The sequence below is a fragment of the Coregonus clupeaformis genome, chromosome 24 (assembly GCF_020615455.1).
Source record: "Coregonus clupeaformis isolate EN_2021a chromosome 24, ASM2061545v1, whole genome shotgun sequence".
In the NCBI taxonomy this organism is placed as follows: Eukaryota; Metazoa; Chordata; class Actinopteri; order Salmoniformes; family Salmonidae; genus Coregonus; species Coregonus clupeaformis.
The window spans coordinates 17223183-17244602 of NC_059215.1; the positions used below are offsets into that span (position 1 = coordinate 17223183).

The 21420-nt window shown below is 47.4% G+C and overlaps 1 protein-coding gene across 1 annotated transcript in view; it reads left to right on the plus strand.

Moving 5' to 3' along the window:
• Positions 1-18855, plus strand: part of LOC121537899 (receptor tyrosine-protein kinase erbB-3) — a 51786-nt gene extending 32931 nt beyond the window's left edge. The window contains exons 21-28 of the mRNA XM_041845543.1: positions 8525-8683; positions 9281-9362; positions 10131-10277; positions 10607-10704; positions 10793-10963; positions 16073-16138; positions 16527-16812; positions 17101-18855. Of these exons, the coding sequence (XP_041701477.1) occupies positions 8525-8683; positions 9281-9362; positions 10131-10277; positions 10607-10704; positions 10793-10963; positions 16073-16138; positions 16527-16812; positions 17101-18314 (2223 nt within the window). The 3' untranslated portion in view covers positions 18315-18855. The remainder of the gene's footprint in view (positions 1-8524; positions 8684-9280; positions 9363-10130; positions 10278-10606; positions 10705-10792; positions 10964-16072; positions 16139-16526; positions 16813-17100) is intronic.
• Positions 18856-21420: the final 2565 nt, after the last annotated feature.

Sequence of the window (21420 nt, forward strand, 5' to 3'; positions counted from 1 at the left end):
TGAGATGAACTCTGCCTTGTTGGCTGCAGAACGGCAGTTCCAGAGGCTCTCAGAGACCTGGAACTCCACGTGGGTCGTGCGCGCAGGAACCACCAGATTAGAGTGGCAACAGCCACGTGGTGTGAAGCGTTTGTATGGCCTGTGCAGAGAGGAGAGAACAGGGATAGACAGAAACATAGTTAACAGGCTACAGAAAAAGGCTACAATAATGCAAAGGAGATTGGAAGGAAATGAACTAAACATCTGGGAAAGCGAGAGAGCGGGGCCTCCCTCACTTACGTTTCACTGAAACACTCAAATATAACTCTCCCAACTTCCACTTTAGAAATTATAATTGTTGTAAACTACAGCGGTTCAATGTTTTCTAGGAATAGACTCTAATTTAGTTTATTCAGCTAGCTATCTTGGTACATTATTCTTCTGTGAAAACCGTCCAGGTCACCGAATCCTATGACGCCATAGCCAACTAGCATGCCAGCCTCCAATAAAATGGTTTAGCACCAATACTCGGTTACAACAAACCACCAGTGTGTTAACACGCCAAGCAGATCATTCGTGTCCGTGTCTAACGTTGTGTAAAGTTTTGGGTTAGTTTTGACAGTTTGAGTGAGTACATCGTCAACTTATTCAGCCAGTTAGTTAGCTAGAATAGTTAGCATACTAGCTAGCCATTGCTCTCTGCAAACGAACCAACCCCTCCTCCCATGGCACGAACACACAGAGAGAGCCAAGCTAACGTTAACTAGTCACCCATGTCCCGAATTCCCTTGAACGACTCTGGTTACCAGTATGTAAAAACAAAACACAAATACCTTTTAAGGGTGTTTTCACATATAGTCCTCTTTAAAAGAAACGATCTCAGGCCTCTTTAAAGTGAACTCTGGGGTAAAATAACTCAGTTCTCTTTGTATTCACACTGCCCTTGTCTTTGAATGGGGACTCAACCCTTTTGCCAGTTCACTTCACCTATTTTGTGGTCACAGTCCTCTTTGCATTCACATTGCTATATTTAGGAAGGAACCAAAATATATTTCCAACATTCACTCAATGCACTCTGGGTTTTTACAAAGTACAGGACAAGCCATTCCATCAAAACGTGTTATCGGACAGCTAAATACCTACTTACATTTTGGAAGCTAATAGATTGCATTTAGTTAAAAGATTAGACATAATAATTGTAATCAAAAGATACTATTAACATGTAAATATTATTGGTAACAGAATAAATAGCAGAAGAATAACTGCAGATTAAATAATGCTGTAATTGAAAATTGTACACCCAGTGTAGGCTACTGCCCCTTTAGGAGCTAGAATTGTTTTGTACCATACAGTGCATTCGGAAAGTATTCAGACCCCTTTACTTTTTCCACATTTTGTTACGTTACAGCCTTATTCTAAAATGGATTCAATAGTTTTTTTTCCCCCTCATCAATCTACACACTATACCCCATAATGACAAAGCAAAAACAGTTTTTTTGTTGTAGAAACATCTCAAGGATGATCATGTCACGAGTTGCTAAGCCAGAACCCAGAAGCAGACCAGGACAAGGTAAGTTGAAACGAAGGTGAGTGTTTATTTACAAATTCAAGAGTGATGCTGAATAATCCAGGGAACAGAGCGGGCGGCGTTGATTAGTTGTTGGGGGTGCAGTGGTTGATCCCATCCTGGGTCGGCAGCCGCCGACCACCAGGCAGAGGTTGGATGAAGGTTCCGGACGGGTGACTGCAGATGGAACAAAAACGGGGTAAGTAAGCAACAAACCAACAAGGTGCAAAAACAACAAAACTAACGCTAGGCTCTAAGACTGATACTCTGGTAAACCTACTGTTCATGGCTAACGATCCGGCAGGGAATGGATGTTAGGCCAGAGCCTAAGAAGGGTGATGATCAGGACCAGGTGTGCAGATTGCTGATGGGATGCAGGTGCGGAAATCAAGAGAGCTCCCCGGAGCGTTCCAGAACCCTCGGGAAACTGGAGATAACGAACATAAAAACTAGTCCACAGACAGGACCCGACTCAGACTGCCGGGATCGTTACAGTACCCCCCCTCCGACGAACGCCACCGGGCGGACTCCCCGGAGCGCCAGGATGGAGGCGGTAGAAGTCACTGATGAGGTCAGCATCTAGGACCTGTCGCCGCGGAATCCAACTCCTCTCTTCAGGACCATACCCCTCCCAGTCCACGAGATACTGGAAACCCCGGCCCCGCCGTCTGGAATCCATGATGCGACGCACCGTGTAGGCAGGACCACCTCCGATCATCCGAGGAGGAGGAGGAGGAGGCGGAGGAGGCAACAGAGGACTGAGAAAAACAGGCTTGAGGCAGGAGACATGAAAGGTGGGATGGACTCTGAGCGTCCTCGGGAGTTTGAGTCGAACTGCCACCGGATTGATCACCTTCTCCACCACAAACGGACCAATGAACTTCGGTAACAACTTCCTAGACTCAGTCCGTAAAGGAAGATCCCGTGTGGCCAACCAGACCCTATCTCCGATGGTGTAGGTGGGAGCGGGGATCCGGCGACGATTCGCCTGGAGCTGATACCGGTCCGAAACTCTAAGGAGTGCTTTTCTGGCCCGATGCCAGGTCCGGTGGCAACGACGAATATGGACCTGAACAGAAGGCACTGAGAGCTCCTTCTCCTGAGAAGGGAACAAGGGAGGTTGGTAGCCATACAGGCACTGGAAGGGAGACATCCCAGTGGCAGATGTAGGGAGAGTATTGTGGGCATACTCAACCCAAGGCAACTGAGAGACCCAGGAGGTGGGGTTGGAAGAGGCCAGGCAGCGTAGCGTGGATTCCATCTTCTGGTTGGCTCTCTCCGCCTGACCATTAGATTGGGGGTGAAAACCAGATGTGAGACTGACTGTAGCTCCAATGGCCAAACAGAAGGACTTCCAGACAGCAGAGGTAAACTGAGGGCCACGGTCGGAAACGATATCACTGGGCAACCCGTGGACCCTGAAAACCTCCCTAACCAGGATCTCGGACGTCTCCGAGGCAGAGGGAAGCTTGGCAATTGGCACAAAGTGGGCGAACTTGCTGAATCTGTCCACGATAGTCAGAACGACCGTGTTCCCCTCAGAAGCGGGCAACCCAGTGACAAAGTCCAGGGCCAGATGCGACCATGGTCGCCGGGGAATAGGAAGGGGGTGAAGTAGTCCAGAGCTGGGCCGATTGGTACTCTTATTCTGCGCACACACTGGACAGGCAGCAACATAACCCCGAGTATCCTCGGCCATGGCAGGCCACCAAAAACGTCTGCGAAGAAACGCCATTGTCCGAGCCACGCCAGGGTGACAAGCCATCTTGCTGGCGTGGGACCATTTGAGGACAGCAGGACGAACCGACTCAGGCACAAACAACCGACCGGGTGGACCGTTACCGGGACCGGGCTGAGTCCGAAGGGCCGCCAGCACCTCCTCCTCAATCTTCCACATAACTGCTCCCACGACGCAGTTCCGGGGGAGAATTGTCTCGGTCTTGGACCCACTCTCCTCCGTCTTGGAGAACATCCGGGACAAGGCGTCCGCCTTGCCGTTCTTAGATCCAGGTCGGAACGTCAGGGAAAACTTGAATCGTCCGAAAAACAACGCCCACCTGGCCTGACGGGAGTTGAGACGTTTAGCCGATTGCACGTAAGCAAGATTCTTGTGGTCAGTCCAGACAATAAACGGTTGCTCCGCCCCCTCCAACCAGTGGCGCCACTCCTCCAAGGCAAGTTTCACCGCGAGAAGCTCCCGGTTACCCACATCGTAATTCCTCTCCGCAGGCGAAAGGCGACGAGGTAGTAGGCGCAGGGATGGAGTTTACTGTCCGTGGAGCATCGCTGCGACAGGATGGCGCCAACTCCCACATCAGACGCGTCCCACTTCAACGACGAACTGACGGGCCGTGTCCGGTTGAGAGAGAATCGGGTGCGTTGGTGAATCGCCTCTTCAAATCCAGAAACGCTCGATCCGCCTCCGGATTCCACTTGAAGGTCCTGATACTGGAAGTCAAGGCAGTTAACGGAGCGGCCACACGGCTGTAATCCCGGATGAATCTGCGGTAGAAATTCGCAAACCCCAAAAATCTCTGGAGCTGCAATCTCGCACCGGGCTGGGCCCATTCCAGAACCGCTCTAACCTTCTCCTGGTCCATCCTAATCTCTCCCCTGGAGATGATGTACCCGAGAAAGGATGTCGTGTGGGCGTGAAACTCGCACTTCTCGGCCTTCACGAACAGGCGATTCTCCAACAATCGCTGCAGAACCTGCCGGACATGCTGGACGTGGTCGGAAGGTTCCTTCGAGAAGATCAGAATGTCATCCAGGTAAACAAACACAAAGAGACCGATCATATCTCTCAGGACGTCGTTCACCATACTCTGGAATACCGCTGGAGCATTGGTCAGTCCAAACGGCATCACCTGATACTCGAGTGACCCATCGGTGTATTGAAACCCGTCAACCACTCGTCCCCCTCTCTGATCCGGACCATGTGATACGCATTGCGTAGGTCTAGCTTGGTGAACACCGTAGCACCCTGTAAGGAGTCGAAGGCAGAACTCATCAAGGGCAGGGGATACTTGTTCTTGACCGTGATGTCATTCAACCCCCGATAATCAATACACGGTCGAAGAGAGCCATCCTTCTTACCCACAAAGAAGAATCCTGCCCCCAGGGGTGATGACGAGGGACGAACGAGACCAGCAGCTAGGGACTCCTTGATGTAGGTCTCCAAAGCCTCACGTTCAGGTCGGGAGATACTGTATAACCTTCCCTTGGGGTAGACAGCTCCAGGGAACAGGTTGATGGCACAATCATATGGTCGGTGGGGAGGGAGTGACAGAGCCTTCTGCTTACTGAAAACTTCCCCCAAATCGTGATATGTCTCGGGAACCAGGGACAAATCTGGGGGTTTAGCCTCAATCACCTGACTGGGAACCGAATGGGGGCAGGCAGTCTTGAGACAGTTAGCATGACAATCAAGGCTCCAACTCGTTACCTTGCCCGTCACCCAATCGAACGTGGGATTGTGTTCCTTCAGCCAGGGGTATCCAAGGACCAGAGGAACATGGGAAGACGGCAGAATGAAGAATGAAATCATCTCAGAATGATTCCCCGACAACCGCATCTTAACCGGTTCAGTCCTCATCGTGATACGTGCCAGACTACTGCCGTCCAGAGTGGTAGCTTCAATGGCTTCCGGCAATTGCTCCTTGGAAAGCCCCAGCTGTTCCACCAACTCGGCATCTAGAAAGCTTCCATCGGCACCTGAATCGATAAAGCGTTAATCGCTAAGCTCTGATTCCTGTTCATAAGGGTAGCCGGGAAACGGGGTCTGACAGAGGTATTGAGAGGTCGAAACTGGCTCGCTAAAAGTCCTCCCAACTTTAGCGAGCCGCGCAGTTTGACGACCCGACTGGAACCTGAGAAGCTGATCGGTTGGACGGAACCCATTGCTTCTCCCTCCTTCGCTCTCGGACTCGATTATCCACCCGAATAGACAAGGCTACCAAGCTGTCCAGGTCACTAGGCTCCGGATAGGAGATCAACTCATCCTTGAGCTGCTCCGACAGACCCTGGTAAAAGGCCGCTTGCAGAGCCTCCTCATTCCACCCACTCTCCACAGCCAACGTCTTGAACTCGATCACGAAGTCGGCCACGCTGCGAGTTCCTTGGCGAGCGAAAACAGGCGCCTAGCTGCGTCCCTCCCTCGGACGGAATGGTCGAAGAGCTTCCTCATCTCGGCCGTGAACCCCTGGTATGAAGCCATGCAGGGATCCTGTCGTTCCCAAACGGCTGAAGCCCACTCCAGCGCTCGACCACGCAGCAACTCAATCACAAAGGCTATCCTAGCCTTGTCTGTGGCATAAGAGTAGGGCTGTAGATCGAACACTAATCCACACTGCATAAGGAAGGAACGGCATCTTCCCAGCTCCCCCTCATATTTATCCGGCGTCGGAACCTTGGGCTCACGGAAGGACACAGCTTCAGAAGCGGCAGGCGAGATGGGTGAAACCGGTAGTGGATCCTCCACCGGACACTTGCGTTGGTTCTGGACCTCCGTCAGACCGGTAGAAAGGTTCCGAACTGACAACGCGATCTCCTGTAGTACCGTGCTATGATGGCCCAACATCTTCTCCTGCTGGGTAATGGCATGGCGAACAGAGTCCAGGTCCGCTGGGTTCATTACTGGCCGGATCGTTCTGTCACGAGTTGCTAAGCCAGAACCCAGAAGCAGACCAGGACAAGGTAAGTTGAAACGAAGGTGAGTGTTTATTTACAAATTCAAGAGTGATGCTGAATAATCCAGGGAACAGAGCGGGCGGCGTTGATTAGTTGTTGGGGGTGCAGTGGTTGATCCCATCCTGGGTCGGCAGCCGCCGACCACCAGGCAGAGGTTGGATGAAGGTTCCGGACGGGTGACTGCAGATGGAACAAAAACGGGGTAAGTAAGCAACAAACCAACAAGGTGCAAAAACAACAAAACTAACGCTAGGCTCTAAGACTGATACTCTGGTAAACCTACTGTTCATGGCTAACGATCCGGCAGGGAATGGATGTTAGGCCAGAGCCTAAGAAGGGTGATGATCAGGACCAGGTGTGCAGATTGCTGATGGGATGCAGGTGCGGAAATCAAGAGAGCTCCCCGGAGCGTTCCAGAACCCTCGGGAAACTGGAGATAACGAACATAAAAACTAGTCCACAGACAGGACCCGACTCAGACTGCCGGGATCGTTACAGATCAATGGAAACAGGATGCACCTGAGCTCAATTTTGAGTCTCATTGCAAAGGTATTTCAGTTTTTTATTTTTAATACATTTGCAAACATTTCTAAAAACCGGTTTGCGCTTTGTCATTATGGGGTATTGTGTATAGATTGATGAGGATTTGTATTTATTTAATCCATTTTAGAATAAGGCTGTAACGTAACAAAATGTGGAAAAGGTCAAGGGGTCTGAATACTTTCTGAATGCACTGTATGTTGTGATTCTCACCAAATATGTTGCCTTCTCACACTATTCGAACTCCACAATCGAATAAACAGCTTATTAAGCTGCTGTATCGTAGCCTATAGATCATATTTTGCAAACAGATAATCTGAACAAAAAACTCCACACATATTTAGGAATTTCTGTGCATCCTTGACAATCGCTAATCAATATCCCAAAATAGCACCCATTTCTTTACACGAACCTGCACATCATCTTCTCTCTTTTATGAGGGGTTATGGCAGGGGAAACAGTGCTGCAGTAGTCTGGTGTGTGGGGTTATGGCAGGGGAAACGGTGCTGCAGTAGTCTAGTGTGTGGGGTTATGGCAGGGGAAACGGTGCTGCAGTAGTCTAGTGTGTGGGGTTATGGCAGGGGAAACGGTGCTGCAGTAGTCTTGTGTGTGGGGTTATGGCAGGGGAAACGGTGCTGCAGTAGTCTAGTGTGTGGGGTTATGGCAGGGGAAACGGTGCTGCAGTAGTCTAGTGTGTGGGGTTATGGCAGGGGAAACGGTGCTGCAGTAGTCTAGTGTGTGGGGTTATGGCAGGGGAAACGGTGCTGCAGTAGTCTAGTGTGTGGGGTTATGGCAGGGGAAATGGTGCTGCAGTAGTCTAGTGTGAGGGGTTATGGCAGGGGAAACGGTGCTGCAGTAGTCTAGTGTGAGGGGTTATGGCAGGGGAAACGGTGCTGCAGTAGTCTAGTGTGTGGGGTTATGGCAGGGGAAACGGTGCTGCAGTAGTCTAGTGTGTGGGGTTATGGCAGGGGAAACGGTGCTGCAGTAGTCTAGTGTGAGGGGTTATGGCAGGGGAAACGGTGCTGCAGTAGTCTAGTGTGTGGGGTTATGGCAGGGGAAACGGTGCTGCAGTAGTCTAGTGTGTGGGGTTATGGCAGGGGAAACGGTGCTGCAGTAGTCTTGTGTGTGGGGTTATGGCAGGGGAAACGGTGCTGCAGTAGTCTATTGTGTGGGGTTATGGCAGGGGAAACGGTGCTGCAGTAGTCTAGTGTGTGGGGTTATGGCAGGGGAAACGGTGCTGCAGTAGTCTATTGTGAGGGGTTATGGCAGGGGAAACGGTGCTGCAGTAGTCTATTGTGAGGGGTTATGGCAGGGGAAACGGTGCTGCAGTAGTCTAGTGTGTGGTGCAGGAATAATGACAAGTGAACCTGGGGAGATTTGTGTTCACATTGTCCTAAAAAAGGGAACCAGACCCCGGAATTCAAGCGAACCGAATTCAGACCACCTCTCGAGATGATCTCAGATCGGTTCGCTTCGGGGGCTCTTTTGAGGGGTCTGAGCTCCTTTGGAGTGTTCACACTGCACAAAATATTAAGCTAACTGCACTGAGTTCACAAAAAAATGGCTGAAAGGGAAAAAGTGTGAAAACACCTTAAGAACCCTTTGGTAAAAAGGTTCTACCGGGAATCAAAATCAAAAGGGATAAAAAAAGGGTTATCTTACCCTAAGTCTCTTATTGAGTCTCTCTGTTTCACAGTTATTATCAGGACTCAGTGTTTTGTGGGTGACCTCTTGTGTGTCTGTCTTCAGGGCATGTACTACCTGGAGGAGCGCTGTATGGTGCACAGGAACCTGGCTGCCAGGAACGTAATGCTGAAGAATGATTACTTTGTCCAGATTTCTGACTACGGTGTGGCTGACCTGCTCTATCCTGATGACAAGAAATATGTCTACAGTGACAGTAACAAGGTAATCAGGACACACATTCACCGCTCCATTCTGTAAGGGTTGGTGTGAGGTATGACCCAGGTGCGGTGCAGGATAGACAGTAGGCAGTAGGCAGAGATGGTGAAACAAGGATATTTACTGGTGGTCCCAAAACCAGGATACAAAATAACGGACTTGTCACACAAAAAATAAAGGAGGAGCAAATTGGTCTCCAAAAACAGGCTGACAGCAAACATACGAAATACTAACTATGACTGAAAACAACAATGAAACAGGGAGAACACTTCTCAAGTACCTGTACATACGTCTCGCGATCAGACACTGATTAGTACTGTTTGGCATCGAGAACTAGCAGAGAAAACAGAGTAAGGGAAGTGAGGGCATAAATACACAGGTGAACAGGTAGACACAGATGACACCAATAAGATAATGATTAATCAAGACTGTGTGAGGATGTGCCTAAGGTTGTCGGAGGATGACACCTAGTGGGTCGCTCCGGAACTGCGACCCCCTCCTGTAACACCATTCACCTTGATTCATCAAGATATTGTATTTCTTCACAAGTTGTTGTCTACTATAAACAGACAAAATGAGCTTCTGCTTCTATGTTTCTTCCAGACTCCCATAAACATAAAATGGATGGCCCTGGAAAGCATCCTGTTCCGAACATACACTCATCAGAGTGATGTCTGGAGTTATGGTCAGACAGCATGGTCATAAGTGTCTGTCTGTCTTCTGTCTGTATCTCTGTCTGTCTGTCTGTGTCTCTCTCTCTCTCTGTCTGTCTGTCTGTCTGTATGTGTATCTGTCTGTCTGTCTCTGTATCTGTCTGTCTGTATGTGTCTCTGTCTGTCTGTGTCAAAAGTCTTTGTCTGTCTGTTTGTCTGTGTCTCTGTCTGTGTCAAATGTCTTTCTTTGTCTGTCTGTCTGTCTGTCTGTCTGTGTGTGTCTTTGTCCGTCTGTCTGTCTGTCTGTATGTGTCTCTGTTTGTCTGTCTGTCTGTATGTGTCTCTGTGTCTCTGTGTGTCAAATGTCTTTCTCTGTCTGTCTGTCTCTCTGTCTGTCTGTCTGTCTGTCTGTCTGTGTCTCTGTGTCTCTGTGTCTCTGTGTCTCTGTGTCTCTGTGTCTCTGTGTGTCTGTGTCAAATGGCTTTCCCTGTCTGTCTGTCTGTCTGTCTGTCTGTCTGTCTGTCTGTCTGTCTGTCTGTCTGTGTGTGTCTTTGTCCGTCTGTCTGTCTGTCTGTCTGTCTGTCTGTCTGTCTGTATGTGTCTCTGTTTGTCTGTCTGTCTGTATGTGTCTCTGTGTCTCTGTGTGTCAAATGTCTTTCTCTGTCTGTCTGTCTGTCTGTCTGTCTGTCTGTCTGTATGTCTGTCTGTCTGTCTGTCTGTCTGTCTGTCTGTCCATCTGTCCCTCCGTCTGTTTGTGTTAAACGTCTATGTCATCATGACATAACCTCTCCCCTCTGCAGGAGTGACAGTGTGGGAGATGATGTCATTCGGAGCAGAGCCCTACGCATCCATGCAGCCCCAAGATGTTCCCAGTCTACTGGAGAAGGGAGAGCGCCTGTCCCAACCCCACATCTGTACTATAGATGTCTACATGGTCATGGTCAAGTGTGAGTAATCGTTCAAAAGTAACACTATGTACATCCAACAAACGACAAAACTGCCATGGGATAAGAGGAGAAATACCAGCACACTTTAAAAATTATTTTGACCACAAACGACCACAAACGATCCCCATCAGAACATTCAAGGTTGAAATTAAATGGTTTCTATTTAAATGACAGGTATTTTCTTTCTTTTCCATAGGGTGACTAACACACATTTCACTCTGTGCTCTCTGACGTACACACACAGCAAAATACTCCACTATATGCATGGTGTCAACTGGTTCACCCAGCAACGTTTGGACATTGATCATCTTATTGTTTTCTTTTACCAGGCTGGATGATTGATGAGAATATTCGCCCGACCTTCAAAGAACTGGCCAATGACTTTATTCGCATGGCAAGAGACCCACCTCGCTACCTTGTCATCAAGGTAAGGAAAAGATTACAGCACTTTATTACTTTTCTGTCTATTCAAGTCCTATTGACATAAGTCTTTATTACTGACACTTTGCCTATAGGACAGAGGAGAGGCGGGGCCAGAAGAATCCCACCAACGGGAATCAGAGCTGGACAATTTGGAGGCGGGCCTGGAGGACCAGGATGAGGAGGGATTGGAGGATGGTTTGGCCACTCCTCCTCTTACCCTGCCCCCATCCAGGATGTCTCGCCTGAGGATGAGCTCATATAGGGTAAATCTTATTCATCTGCATACATAACTTGAATTTCTGCACTAATCACATCTATTGAGTTACTAGTGATGGGAAAACAAGGCTTTCTGAAGGCTTCAGCGCTTTCACCAAATTGTGCCGAAAAACTGTTTTTTTTTTTGGGGGGGGTTGGGGTAAGGGGGGTGTAGAAGGATTACTTTATCCTATCCCAGGTATTCCTTAAAGAGGTGGGGTTTTAAATGTCTCCGGAAGGTGGTGAGTGACTCCGCTGTCCTGGCGTCGTGAGGGAGCTTGTGCCACCATTGGGGTGCCAGAGCAGCGAACAGTTTTGACTGGGCTGAGCGGGAACTATGCTTCCGCAGAGGTAGGGGAGCCAGCAGGCCAGAGGTGGATGAACGCAATGCCCTCGTTTGGGTGTAGGGACTGATCAGAGCCTGACGGTACGGAGGTGCCGTTCCCCTCACAGCTCCGTAGGCAAGCACCATGGTCTTGTAGCAGATGCGAGCTTCAACTGGAAGCCAGTGGAGTGTGCGGAGGAGCGGGGTGACGTGAGAGAACTTGGGAAGGTTGAACACCAGACGGGCTGCGGCATTCTGGATGAGTTGTAGGGGTTTAATGGCACAGGCAGGGAGCCCAGCCAACAGCGAGTTGCAGTAATCCAGACGGGAGATGACAAGTGCCTGGATTAGGACCTGTGCCGCTTCCTGTATAAGGCAGGGTCGTACTCTCCGAATGTTGTAGAGCATGAACCTACAGGATCGGGTCACCGCCTTGATGTTAGCGGAGAACGACAGGGTGTTGTCCAGGGTCACGCCAAGGCTCTTCGCACTCTGGGAGGAGGACACAACGGAGTTGTCAACCGTGATGGCGAGATCATGGAACAGGCAGTCCTTCCCCGGGAGGAAGAGCAGCTCCGTCTTGCCAAGGTTCAGCTTGAGGTGGTGATCCGTCATCCATACTGATATGTCTGCCAGACATGCAGAGATGCGATTCGCCACCTGGTTATCAGAAGGGGGAAAGGAGAAGATTAGTTGTGTGTCATCAGCGTAGCAATGATAGGAGAGGCCATGTGAGGATATGACAGAGCCAAGTGACTTGGTGTATAGTGAGAATAGGAGAGGGCCTAGAACTGAGCCCTGGGGGACACCAGTGGTGAGAGCACGTGGTGCGGAGACAGCTTCTCGCCACACCACTTGGTAGGAGCGACTGGTCAGGTAGGACGCAATCCAAGAGTGAGCCGCGCCGGAGATGCCCAGCTCGGAGAGGGTAGAGAGGAGGATCTGATGGTTCACAGTATCAAAGGCAGCAGACAGGTCTAGAAGGACAAGAGCAGAGGAGAGAGAGTTAGCTTTAGCAGTGCGGAGAGCCTCCGTGACACAGAGAAGAGCAGTCTCAGTTGAATGACCAGTCTTGAAACCTGACTGGTTTGGATCAAGAAGGTCATTCTGAGAGAGATAGCAAGAGAGTTGGCTAGAGACGGCACGCTCAATAGTTTTGGAGAGAAAAGAGAGAAGGGATACTGGTCTGTAGTTGTTGACATCAGAGGGATCGAGTGTTGGTTTTTTTGAGAAGGGTGCAACTCTCGCTCTCTTGAAGACGGAAGGGACATAGCCAGTGGTCAAGGATGAGTTGATCAGCGAGGTGAGGTAAGGGGAGAAGGTCACCGGAGATGGTCTGGAGAAGAGAGGAGGGGATAGGGTCAAGCGGGCAGGTTGTTGGGCGGCCTGCCGTCACAAGTCGCAAGATTTTATCTGGAGAGAGAGGGGAGAAAGAGGTCAAAGCATAGGGTAGGGCAGTGTGAGCAGGACCAGCAGTGTCATTTGACTTAACAAACAAGGATCGGATGTCGTCAACCTTCTTTTCAAAATGGTTGACGAAGTCATCCACAGAGAGGGAGGATGGGGGGATTCAGCAGGGAGGAGAATGTGGCAAAGAGCTTCCTAGGGTTAGAGGCAGATGCTTGGAATTTAGAGTGGTAGAAAGTGGCCTTAGCAGCAGAAACAGATGAAGAAAACGTAGAGAGGAGGGAGTGAAAAGATGCCAGGTCCGCAGGGAGTCTAGTTTTCTTCCATTTCCGCTCAGCTGCCCGGAGCTCTGTTCTTTGAGCTCGCAATGAGTCATCAAGCCACGGAGCTGGAGGAGTGGACCGAGCCGGCCGGGAGGATAGGGGACATATAGAGTCAAAGGATGCAGAAAGGGAGGAGAGGAGGGTTGAGGAGGCAGAATCAGGAGATTGGAGGGAGAAGGATTTAGCAGAGGGAAGAGATGATAGGATGGAAGAGGAGAGAGTAGCGGGAGAGAGAGAGCGAAGGTTGCGACGGCGCATTACCATCTGTGTAGGGGCAGAGTGAGTAGTGTTGGAGGAGAGGGAGAGAGAAAAGGATGCAAAGTAGTGGTCGGAGACTTGGAGGGGAGTTGCAGTGAGATTAGTAGAACAACAGCATCTAGTAAAGATGAGGTCAAGCGTATTGCCTGCCTTGTGAGTAGGGGGACGGTGAGAGGGTGAGGTCAAAAGAGGAGAGGAGTGGAAAGAAGGAGGCAGAGAGAAATGAGTCAAATGTAGACGTAGGGAGGTTGAAATCCCCCAGAACTGTGAGGGGTGAGCCATCCTCAGGAAAGGAACTTATCAAGGCGTCAAGCTCATTGATGAACTCTCCGAGGGAACCTGGAGGGCGATAGATGACAAGGATATTAAGCTTAAATGGGCTAGTGACTGTGACAGCATGGAATTCAAATGAGGAGATAGACAGATGGGTCAGGGGAAAAATTGAGAATGTCTACTTGGGAGAGATGAGGATTCCTGTGCCACCACCCCGCTGACCAGATGCTCTCGGGGTATGCGAGAACACATGGTCAGACGAGGAGAGAGCAGCAGGAGTAGCAGTGTTTTCAGTGGTAATCAATTTTCCGTCAGCGCCAAGAAGTCGAGGGACTGGAGGGTAGCATAGGCTGAGATGAACTCTGCCTTGTTGGCAGCAGAACGGCAGTTCCAGAGGCTGCCTGAGACCTGGAACTCCACGTGGGAGGTGCGTGCAGGGACCACCAGGTTAGAGAGGCAGCAGCCACGCGGTGTGAGGCGTTTGTGTAGCCTGTGCGGAGAGGAGAGAACAGGGATAGGCAGAGGCATAGTTGACAGGCTGCAGCAGATGGCTACAATAATGCAGAGGAGATCGGAATGAAATTAACTAAACATCTGGGAAAGGAGAGAGCGGGGCCTCCCTCACCACAACCCCCAAATATAACTCTCCCAACTTCCACCTCCGAAACTATAATTGTTGTAAACTACAGCGGTTCAATGTTTCTAGGAATAGACTAACTTAGTTTATTCAGCTAGCTAACTAGGTGCAGTATTATTCCGTGAAAATCGTCCGGGCACCTCGTCATAAGACGCCACAGCCAGCTAGCATGCCGGCCACAACAAACCACCAGTGTATCAACACGCAAGCAGATCGTTCGTGTCCGTGTCTAACGTTGTGGGTTAGTCCCGACAGCTTGAGCGAGTCCGTCGTCAACTTATTCAGCCAGTTAGTTAGCTAGAATAGTTAGCAAACTAGCTAGCCATTGCTTTCAGACAAAGAAGAACCCCTCCTTTCACGGCACAAACACACAGAGAGAGCCAAACTAACGTTAACTAGTCACCCATGTCCCGAATTCCTTGAACGACTCGGGCTATCAATATGTAAAAAAACAAAACACAAATGTAGGTTATGACTTACCCCTAGCAGCTACTGTTAGCTAGCCAAGTGCAAAGCTAGCCACTGAATTGACTCAGCCAGTTCGCGTCTGTTCGCTCGGTCGTTCCAGCTATTGTTTACTAGTAGCTATCCAGGTGGCAACAAGCTAGCTAAATTTCAAGCACAGTAGCCACTTGCTACCTAACGTTAACGGTTCAGACAATGAGGTTAGAAAACAGCTGAATGGTAGGCAATTATTGTATGTAATTATTGTAGGCAGCCAGCTGGCGTAATTACAGGCACTCTCAGGCGTGAAACAGCTATACCGTTGCTAATAGCTACTCGCCAGCTAGTCCAGGTGGTGGGTTAGCTAGCTAGCTTCGTGCTACACCCGGCACAGCCGAATACAATACTAACCTACAATAATTACATACAACAACCCACGATAACTGCCTACAATACCTAACTACAATCTAAATACATAGTTTAAGCCTTACTCGACAAAGCCCAAGCTATGTATAAAGCCAAGCTTACCCGACGCCAAGCTTACCCGACGACCTCCTCCTTCGACGACCTCCTATATACCTAAAATGAATCCGATAAGGATCCAAAAGAACAGTGTGTGATTATCAGATAGACGTTTTCTTTCTCCACTGTTTGTATCAAAACTCTGTGGCACAGCGGTAAGTCGTTGACTTTAGGAGCCTATGATCAGGTGGAATACCAGGTTCTCACCTTTTTTGCCTTCAAGTTTACAATTTTTCAAAAACTGAATTTATGGCATTATTTAGGATGCTTAAGACAGAAGCTTATACTATACGAAATAAAGCAAATTATTTGAACAACAGTGCAGAAAGTGTGGTTTCACATAAAAATATAAATAAATTGTGTGCCTTCAACGGGATTCTACCTCACCCTCACGTCCTTGAATGTTCCATAGTTCCTGTACTCTACCCTCTAAGCCTCACCCTCACGACCTTGAATGTTCCATAGTTCCTGTACTCTACCCTCTAAGCCTCACCCTCACGACCTTGAATGTTCCATAGTTCCTGTACTCTACCCTCTAAGCCTCACCCTCACGACCTTGAATGTTCCATAGTTCCTGTACTCTACCCTCTAAACTACGTACTCTGCCCTCTAATCTACCGGTGAGGTGAAACTTTTTGTAGCCTTTTTTGTCTTCTACCGAAACCAATACCAAACCAATCAGGTGGTTGTTTGACGAAACAAAGCTTCCGACGTCATTGATCACGTGCTTCTGATAAAGCGATACAAGCATCGGCACACTGCTTCGGAAAAAAAACTGCTTAGCGATTTTGACACATGCCTCGGAGCTCCGGTATCAAACATAAAAAACACTATGAGTTACACACTCGAATATCAAGTTGTAAAAGGTCAGTGTGAACTTTAACCTCTCTCTCTCTCTCTCTCTCTCTCTCTCTCTTTGACCTCTCAGAGTGCCAGTGCCACCTTTCAGGCCAAACCAGTAGGGTACCTTCCCATGACCCCCAGCTCTGCAGAGGTCAGACACCACAACACATCACACATCACAGATAAGGAGATCTTGATATTAGGGCCGTAATTTCCCCATGCGAATAGCCAGAAACAACTGGCACTAACACATCACACCAAAGTACAAGAGGTCTTGGCCTTATTTAACTGAGAGCAATAAGTATTATGACTCCACTTTGCCAAATGGCTTCACTTAAATCAGTATTATGACTAAACGTTGCCAAGAGGAAATTACTGTTTCAGGAAACTCAGACACATAAATATGTTGTATCGGATTCAAGTCTCATCCCGATTCGTGATGATGATGATGGTCTATGAATGACGATGATGACTATTAATTTTGCACTTATAACATATTCTTGAAACTCAAAGGTATTTTCACTGTATCCTTCTTTCAGCTGTTCTCCCAGCAGTCTTGTCTGAACTCAGCGAAGACACTGTCACAGGTGTCAGAGGGAAGAGGGAGTGGCCTGGACGTTGAGCTGACCGAGGGAGTGTCACTGAGCAGCAGCTTGCGCAGGCAGCAGCCCAGAGCTGGCAGGGACAGTGGCAGTAGTACCCACCACACCTCCACCACCATGGTGCATAGGAGCCAATCTGCAGTCTCACACTCCAACAGGCTTGAGCAAGAGGAAGATCACTATGGATACGTGCTGCCTGGAGTGTCTGACACTCCAGAGAGAGGTGACTCCTTGATGTGCAGGCAACATACCACATTAATTTTACGTTTACATTTTAGTCATTTAGCAGACGCTCTTATCCAGAGCGACTTACAGTTAGTGAGTGCATACATGTTTTCATACTGGCCCCCCATGGGAATCGAACCCACAACCCTAGCATTGCAAACACCATGCTCTACCAACTGAGCTACACGGGAATGTGATCACTGTTAAAAAAAATTCATCTGTGTTGATGGAGTGATAGAATTCTTAGTTCTATTCTCTAATATCGCTTTCCTCCTTTATGTGGCAGATTCTCTGCTGTCTCACCCAGCCTCCAGAAACTCTTGCCCAAGTGGAACATCTCTCAGGGGCTCTAGGAGCTCCAGAAATGTGCTGTCACCGTTAGCAACTGTCCCAGACCCCACCGCGGACTATGAACTGATGACCAAACAGCCAGCCCCATTGCCCCGCTCCCCCAGAGCCACCTCTGTACAGATAGAAGGGCCTTCATCAGTGGAATGGAGGAAACAGTCCTCACCTCTGCCCTCCCCAACCTACAATACAGCACCCTCGCCACTAGAGGGCAACAACACAGTGCATGGGGCCTCACAGGAGTCATCGTCAGGCACTGCAGCCACTCCTGGGGGAAGCCAGGGTTCAACAGAGGCCTCTGATAGTGCTGTGGCTAGAGTAGCAGAGGGAGACAAGCTGCAGCTGCTGGTTGTGAGGCCTTACAGTGGATCTGTTTTGTCTGACAGTGGAGGGGCCACTCAGGGGAGGCCAGAGCAGGCAGCTGTAGTGGAGTATGAATACATGGATATCCGGCGCACCACAAACACAACAGATACAGAGAGACCCATCTGGGAGAGGCGTGAGAGCCGAGCAGCTGACTTGAGGAGGACAGAGGCAGAAGAACGAGAGAGAGAAGAAGGAACGAGTCAGGAGGTAGAGGAGAAGGAAAGAAAGGAAGACGAGGATGGGGAGGAAGTTTACCAGTACACTAACAAGCAGCCCAGACTCCTCCGAGAGAGCAGCAAAGTGGCAGGGCCCAGCCCCAAGCCCAGCCTCCTCCCCAAGCCCAGCCTTAGCCCCAAAACCAGCCTTAGCCCCAAACCCAGCCTCAGCCCCAAGTCAAGGCCCAAACCCAGCCACAGCCCCAAACCTAGCCTCAGCCCCAGCCCCAATCCCAACCCCAGGCCAGATGGTTTCACAGCAGTGGTAGACAGCCAGGTGGAGGTGGAGGAGTATGAGGATATGGATGCCTTTGGAGGGGGCTCCAGGGGCTCCCAGCGAGGGGACCACCAGGAGGCAGAGTACCAAAACCTCCCAGTCCCAGGGAAGGGGAGGGCCACCACACCTGAGGAGGGGGGTGCTGGTAGCAGGTGTGCCGGACTAGGGTTGGGGGGGTACATCAAAGTGTGCTCCGGTGTGGGAGTGGGAGAGCCGAGCAGCAACACATCGTTTGACAACCCTAACTATTGGCACAGCAGACTGTTCCTCAAGTCAGATGCTGTGCGCACATAATGATGTGGACTGAGAAAACAACAACAACAACAACTGTGACCAAGCAAGCACAGCCAGAGATATTTTATATAATCATGTAACAGGCTCTGGTGCAGCTCAACCAGTAATGAAGGGCTTGTTTATAATGTAGTGTATGTATTCTCAGTTGGTTTACATCATCCATCCAAACATCATGAACCAAAAAAACATCTGCAAAATGTCCCATTCATGTTATCTATCTATCAGTTTATAGTGACATCTCAGTCTCAGAAATGTAACCAAATAGGCAGCTCTATATTAAACAACAGCAAAGGATGGCCTAAACTGGGAGCAAGAATCAATACGTCAAAGGCAAACAGAATAGTGAGAAATAGATACACAGACTAGAGCCTAATGTACAAAGACACACAAAGCATAAAGAATGTACAAAGATACACAAAGCATAAAGAATGTACAAAGATACACAAAGCATATAGAATGTACAAAGATACAAAAAGAAATGGAGAAACTTATTCAAGAAAGATCAAGTGTAATGTATTATAAAAATAAAGCAAACTGGATGGAATATGGGGAAAATGCACAAAATTATTTTTTTATCTTCAACATAGGAATGCTACCAAAAAGAATTTAATGAAACTGGTTACAATTGACGGAGTCACCCATGATTCACCAAATGATATTTTGAAGGAGGAAACAAAGTACTTTAAGCATATGTTTTCTTTTCAGTCGCCTCCATCTCCTCTAACTGAGATTTCTTTTCTATTGATAATGTAAAATTAACAGCCATACAGAAAGACTCATGTGAAGGTGAAATTACAGAGGAGGAACTTCTGGATGCAATTAATGACTTTAAGTCCGGGAAAACTCCAGGGTTGGATGGCATACCAGTCGAGATATACCAAACCTTTTTTGATATACTAAGAGGACCGTTATTAGCATGTTTTAACCACTCCTATGTAAATGGTAGATTATCTGACACTCAAGAAGAAGATCTCATTATTACTGAAACAGGATACAAGTGGAAAATATAAAGATCAAGTCCATTAAAAAAATTGGAGGCCCCTTACACTTCAGTGTTGTGATGCAAAAATGCTAGCAAAATGTATAGCGTATAGAATTAAAAAGGTATTGTCGGATATTATTCATTCTAATCAGACAGGTTTTTTACATGGAAGATACATTGGAGATAATATAAGGCAAGTATTGGAAACAATAGAACACTATGGAAAATCTGGGAAACCAGGCCTGCTCATAGCAGACTTCGAAAAGACATTTGATAAAGTACGACTGGGGTTCATATATAAATGCCTGGAGCATTTCAATTTTGGAGAATCTCTTATAAAATGGGTCAAAATCATGTATAGTAACCCTATGTGTAAAATAGTAAATAATGGCTATTTCTCAGAAAGTTTTAAACTGTCAAGAGGAGTGAAACAAGGTTGTCCACTATCGGCATATCTATTTATTGTGGTCATCGAGATGTTAGCTATTAAAATCATATTCAATAATAATATCAGAGGATTAGAAATCCAGGGCTTAAAAACAGAGGTGTCATTGTACGATGATGTTTCATGTTTTCTTTTAAATCCACAACTAGAATCCCTCCACAGCCTCATAGAGGATCTAGATACATGTTTTAACCTCTCTGGATTACAACCAAATTATGACAAATGTACTATATTACGTATTGGATCACTAAAAAATACCGTTTTTACATTACCATGTAGTTTACCAATAAAATGGTCTGATGGTGATGTGGATATACTCGGAATACATATCCCAAAGGAAATAAATGATCTCACTTCAATACATTTTAATAGAAAGTTAGCAAAAATAGATAAGATCTTGCTACCATGGAAAGGTAAATACCTGACAATTTGTGGAAAAATCACCCTGATTAACTCTTTAGTATTATCCCAGTTGACCTATTTGCTTATGGTCTTGCCTACGTCTAGCGAACAGTTTTTTAAATTATATGAGAAAAAAATATTCCATTTTATTTGGAACGGCAAGCCAGACAAAATTAAACGGGCCTATTTATATAATGAATATGAATTCGGAGGACAGAAATAATTAAATATTACATCTTTAGACCTATCACTAAAAGCTTCAGTCATACAAAAGTTATACTTAAATCCGAACTGGTTCTCAAGCAAATTAGTAAGATTGTCTCACCCAATGTTCAAGAATGGCCTTTTTCCCTTTATTCAGATTACAACCACTCATTTTCAGTTATTTGAAAAGGAAATAATCTCCCAAATATCACTATTTCTAAAACAAGACATAGAAAGTTGGTTGCAATTTCAATTTAATCCTCCAGAAACGACAAATAATGCAACAAATATTGTGGTTAAATTCAAATATACTAATTGACAAAAAAACTGTATTTTTTGACAAAATGTTTAAAAAAGGTATAATCTTCGTAAATGATATCATCGGTAGGACTGGTGGAGTTATGTCGCACATGCAGCTAACAAAAACATATGGAAATGTCTGCTCTACCCAAAATTACAACCAAATAATTGCAGCCTTACCGCAAAAAGTGGAAGAGGAAAGTGGAAGGGGGAGAAAGTAAGGAACTTGTCTGTCGGCCTTGCATTAAAGAACATAATTGGTTAAGGAAAACTGTGATAAATAAAAAAGTATATCAGTTTCATTTAAGGACCAAAGGATTGACAGCTGTCCCATATAGATTGCAAAATAGTTGGGAAGAGATTTTTGACGTACTGATCCCATGGCATAGTGTTTATGAACTGACACGCAAAACGACACCGGATTCAAAAATTAGAATCTTTCAATTTAAATTATTATATAAAATTCTTGCTACCAATAGAATGTTATTTATATGGGGGATAAAAACTTCCCAGCTCTGCAGATTTTGCTGTGAAGAGACAGAATCATTAGATCATTTGTTTTGGTTCTGTCCATTTGTAGCTTGTTTTTTGGACACAGGTCCAGGAATGGCTAAAGGATTGCAATATTTACCTGGAGCTAACCTTGCAGATAGTATTACTGGGTGATCTGAAAAGTCATAGTCAATCGATCAATAATATAATAATACTTTTAGCAAAAATGTTTATTTTTAATTCACAATCTATAGAAACAATGAGAATAGAAAGGTTCAGAA